The sequence below is a fragment of the Mus pahari genome, chromosome 1 (genome assembly GCF_900095145.1).
Source record: "Mus pahari chromosome 1, PAHARI_EIJ_v1.1, whole genome shotgun sequence".
Classification (NCBI taxonomy): Eukaryota; Metazoa; Chordata; class Mammalia; order Rodentia; family Muridae; genus Mus; species Mus pahari.
Window position 1 is genome coordinate 91825436 of NC_034590.1, and position 4928 is coordinate 91830363.

General features: G+C 50.1%; 1 protein-coding gene across 1 annotated transcript; it reads left to right on the forward strand.

Moving 5' to 3' along the window:
- Positions 1-989: 989 nt before the first annotated feature.
- Positions 990-4282, forward strand: Chp2 (calcineurin like EF-hand protein 2). Its single transcript, XM_021218595.1, has 7 exons — positions 990-1269; positions 1938-2010; positions 2122-2202; positions 2313-2443; positions 2580-2641; positions 3307-3429; positions 3607-4282. The coding sequence occupies exons 1-7, from the start codon at positions 1203-1205 to the stop codon at positions 3658-3660; spliced, it is 591 nt and encodes a 196-aa protein (XP_021074254.1). The 5' UTR covers positions 990-1202; the 3' UTR covers positions 3661-4282.
- Positions 4283-4928: the final 646 nt, after the last annotated feature.

A 4928-nucleotide genomic window follows, 5' to 3' on the forward strand; every position in this document is an offset into this window, starting at 1 on the left:
GTAGTTTCAAAACTAAATACCTGTTTGTGGCAGTATCGAGGATTGAACCTAGGGCAACAGGCTTGTTGGTAAGCTCTCATCTATCCCAGAGCTACATCCTCCACATAGCTTTTACCTTACACAAGAAAATTAAATAAAGTCTGTGTGCATGTGTACTGTTGTGCATGCGTATGTGTTTGTGTGTGTGTATGTGTGTGTGTGTGTGTGTGTACGCACATGTGTGGGCATGCTCAGCATCTTTGGGAATGTTAGAGGGTCAAACTCAGACCTTCACTTATACACAGCAAGAACTCTTACCCACTGAGCAGCCTCCCCAGTTCCCTACTTTTAAATGTTGGACCAGTGTCTTGGGCTTGAATGGCAGGCGATGCCATCCCACTCAGTCGCAAAGTTAGCCCCAGAACTTCTGATTTCTGAGAGAATCCAGGAGTCTGGATTTTGGATAAATCTTAACACACTTGTTTGTTTTGAGATATGATCAAACAAGGAAGCCCAGGTTGGTTTAGGACTCATGTATCTCAGAGTAGCCACCCACTCATGGCTAATTTCCTGTGTCAACCTCCTCAGTGCTGGTGTCCAGAGGCTTGGTGGATCTTAAGAATTAGTTCAGCCACAGGATAATTCCACATAGACAAAACATCGTGGTCTTGTGCAGAATAAGGAGAGAGTAGTTGTGATTCCCATCTATGCTGTTCCACTTAGTGGAGCGTGGACTTCCCCATCCCCATCCCTCCTGCCCAGGGAGCTGTCCCTGCTCCCTGCCCCCTCTTCCGCTCCCCAGAAGAAAATCTTCATCCCGCCCAGTAGGATTTAAACTGAGTGAACAGCACTGGCTGAGCGGATCTGGGAGGTCCTGTGGAGGAGGTGGGTTTGTGTCTAGGGAGTGTTGGGAGAAAACTGGCTCGCACAGACGTGAGGAAGGCGGGGCCCTGGCATCGCCGCCCAGCCTCTGGCGACCTCAATCTCCGGGCTGAAACGACCAGTTGTTCTCAGCCTTCCCCTCTGACCTGCTACCCCGGGCATTGTTTTCTGTTCTCCCAGGGTTGTAGGTGGCAGGCGAAAAACGCCTAGATTCTGGCTGCTCTCCAGGCCCGTGACCTTCGGCTCTGGGGCCACTGGGCAGCCGCGCCTTTTGGACGGGAGGAGAGGAAGCAGAGGACTCCTGGTTCCCTTGGCTGCTCGTCTCCTCCTGTGGTTCTGCCATGGGCTCACGAAGCTCTCATATTGCTCTCATTCCCGACGTGGAGCACATTCGCAGAGAGACGGGCTGTGAGTGTGTGGGTACTGGTAGTGGTGGTGGTCAGCGCAGGCCAGTAGTTCGTGGGCGGGCACAGGAGGAGGTTTAGTGTAGTGTAGGGGGTCACTAGAATGTAGCTTGAGTATTCCAGATCGCAGAGACTTAGAGGGTTTGGAATCTGAGTCTGGGAATTTGCGCCTCTGGAGCTGAGTAACCGAGACCTCAGTGTCCGGGATCCGGGATCGCAAGGTACCTGAGAGCCAAGTTTGAGGTGGTCCGGGTTGATGGACCAGATTCACTCAGGTGTCTTTGAGCTCGGCTGGAGGCTGAAGGCTGAGCTGAGGACAGATGCAGGGGGCTATATCCTGGGCTCTGGGAACTTCCTGCGTTCTCCAACCTAGTGTTTTCTGGAGCCAAGCTCCCTCCAGCGGAGTTGACTTCACACCTGGCCTTGCAAGGGTAACTCTCCCCCTTTATCCTCGCCCGTCAGCTTCTTCCTTATGGTTGAAGTCGCGCTGAGGGTAGAGAGATAGATGACCCTTTTATGTTGAAGGGGGGGGGGTTAAAGATGAGAATTAGTCCTCTTGTTCCTCGCCCACGCCCCCTGGCTGGGGTTTCTACAATGCACTCCAAGTCACAGGGGTCTGGCAATAAGGACCTGTGAGTCCTCTGCGGACTCATCCCCACCTCCTTTCCGCAGTCTCGCAAGCCAGCCTGCTCCGCCTCTACCACCGGTTCCAAGCCCTGGACAGGGATGAAAAGGGCTTCCTGAGGTGAGCAGAACAGATCTAATATCTTTTGCCTCTGTTCTTTTTTCTGGCCCCACCCCCTCACTGACACCTTCATCTGCCTCTTTTGCCTTCTTTGTTGCTTTGTCTTCACAGCCGCCTAGACCTCCAGCAGATCGGAGCTCTGGCTGTGAACCCCCTGGGTGACCGCATTATAGACAGCTTCTTCCCCAACGGGTGAAGTCTCCACTGGCTGACTGGAGGGGAAATGGACATGGGTGGGAGGCGAGGCTTCAGATGGTGGCAGCCTGGGTGACCATTGACCTTCTCTATCCCTGTCCCTCTAGGAGTCAGAGATTGTATTTCGCAGGCTTTGCCAGGGTCCTGGCTTATTTTCGACCTATAGATGAAGAAGATGCCACACTCCGAGACCCCAAGCAACCTGAACCCCTAAACAGCAGAATGAACAAACTGCGCTGTGAGAGTGTGAGACCTGCCTATTTTATCCATATCAGGAGAGACCCGGGAACCTCTCACCCCCCCCCCCCCATGAGCCTGGTGAGGACTTAATGTCAGCTCAGGAGCCTCACTTCCTTTTCCCTCTCCTTTCCCAGTTGCGTTTCAGCTCTATGATCTGGATCGGGATGGGAAGATCTCCAGGAATGAAATGCTACAGGTCAGAAGACCATGGCTGCATCAGATGTGATGTAGGATGGCAGGGCAGGATGGTTAAATGGAGGTGTGTGTGTGTGTGTGTGTGTGTGTGTGTGTGTGTGTGTGTGTGATGTCTGGGGTTGCAAATGATTGTGTGTTAGGTAAGACCTGAGATGGGATGGGGTTGGGTTAGTTAGGACAAGGGGTGGGGAGTAAATAGGTAAGAGACTGGGAATAGAGCTCGGATTCCCAACTTGGGCGTAATGCTGCCTCTTGCCAGTATCGGAGATACTTGATTGTCATTACCGGGAAGAAATCACCCAACTGATGTTTACCAGGAATGGGCCAGCAATACACACCCAAACACCTAGGACAACCTTCCACATCAAGGAGTTATCTAGGTCCAAATGTCATTAATGCCAAGACTCTGGGATAGATGATAAAGTTAGGGTAGGGGGTAAGGTGTTGTGGAGTGGAGGATGGGTGTTGACTGGGTTATACAACTAGACAGTGACACAGTGGCAGGCGTTTCCTACAGGCTGTAGGGGAAATTGAGTTTGATGGTGAAAAGTGAATGAGAAAAAAATTGGTTATAACTTACGGGGTGAGGTGGGGTGGGCAAGGCTGGGGCTGGAGGAGCAGCCTCCGTGGCTCTTCTCTATGACTGCCTCTTCTCTCCCCTCCCAGGTTCTCCGCCTCATGGTTGGGGTCCAGGTGACAGATGAGCAGTTAGAGAGCATCACAGACCGGACAGTGCAGGAAGCTGATGAGGACGGGGATGGGGCCGTGTCCTTCCTGGAGTTCACCAAGGTTAGGAGGGGTGGAGACCAGGAGTCCCCAGGACAGAAGGACGGGGGGGGGGAGTTTAATTAACTGGAGAATGGGAGAGACGGGGAGTGGAGGGAGGATATTCTGGGAGATGATAGGACTCCAGGGGAGGGGTTGAGATTCAAGCCTTTTGTCTTGACCATGCCCATCTCTCCCCAGTCCTTAGAGAAGATGAACATCGAACAAAAAATGAGCATCCGGATCCTGAAGTGACCCCTGTGTCTGACTCACGCAGGCATCTATGGGCTTGGGATTTATCCTTAGGTCCCCTGGAGGCAGGATCCCACAAGCCATATTCTACTCTGAAACTTTGCTTAGGGCTAGGAAAGGAAGCTGGAGGAATGTGTGCCGAAGTCTCATTTGCTCTCAGATTTGTGAATCACCCAGTGATTTGGTTGCAAGTGGCTGAAAGGCCAACCCAAAGTGACCTGATATAAAACATGACACGCACCTGTGACTAGACAGCCTGGAAGTAGTTGCCTTTAGGGACAGCCAGATCCAAGGAGAAGCTTGGTGTCACCAGAATTGAGTTTTGTCACCTGGGGTTCTCAGCTTGGCTGCCTCCTTGCATTGGGATCATTCCTTGGGGTACAAAGGACTGACAGCTATCCAGATCACATCCTCTTAGCCAAGAGGAAGAGATGCCTTACTCCAGAAATGCCAACCAAGCAGCACCATTGACCCAGCTGGGACTTTTCTCTGTCTCCAGGGGAATGGAACATCCAAAAAAAGCTATGTATGTGTCATATAATAATTCTGAAACCATGAAATAATGCCCAAAGTCTTAGCATACAGTGAGAGGTGGTTGCCTTAAGGAAAATGAAGTAATGTTATCAGAAAAGTGTATGTGTGTGTGTGTGTGTGTGTGTGTTTATGTTGGTTTTGTTCAGGCAATGTGAATGATACATCTCCTTACTTCTTGGTTGAGCAAATTAAGGGGATCTTGAAATATGGCCTCTTGAATGGGTTTTCTCTGATCCCCTCGATGAAAGATAATATGATGGGGGTGGCCAGTGGGAGGATGGGGTACAGTAATTTAAACCATACTGACTTTCCTAAAGTGCATGGGTACTCCAAGGTTTGCAGAATAATTTGTTGTGCTCATGGTAAGAAGTTCAAAATTGTTAGACTGCAGAAAAGAGTATAAAAGTCACATTGAGGCAGAATAGAAGCACATACACAGACGCAAGATATAGAGATATATATCACATCAAATCGGGGCTAGAGAGATGATCAACCTTTAAGAGCACTCACTGCTCTTTCAGAGGACCCAAGATCAGTTTCTAGTACCCACATTGGATGGCTCAGAACAACTTGTTACTCAAGTTTCAGGGAATGTGATGCCCTTTTCTGGTTCTCAAAGATATTGCAGGTATGTTGTAAATACAGGCAAGTGATCACAAACATGTAAGTAAAAAATTTTAAAAAGTTAAAATACCAACAAAATATGCTTGTGGTGGTTTGAATATGCTTGGCCCAGT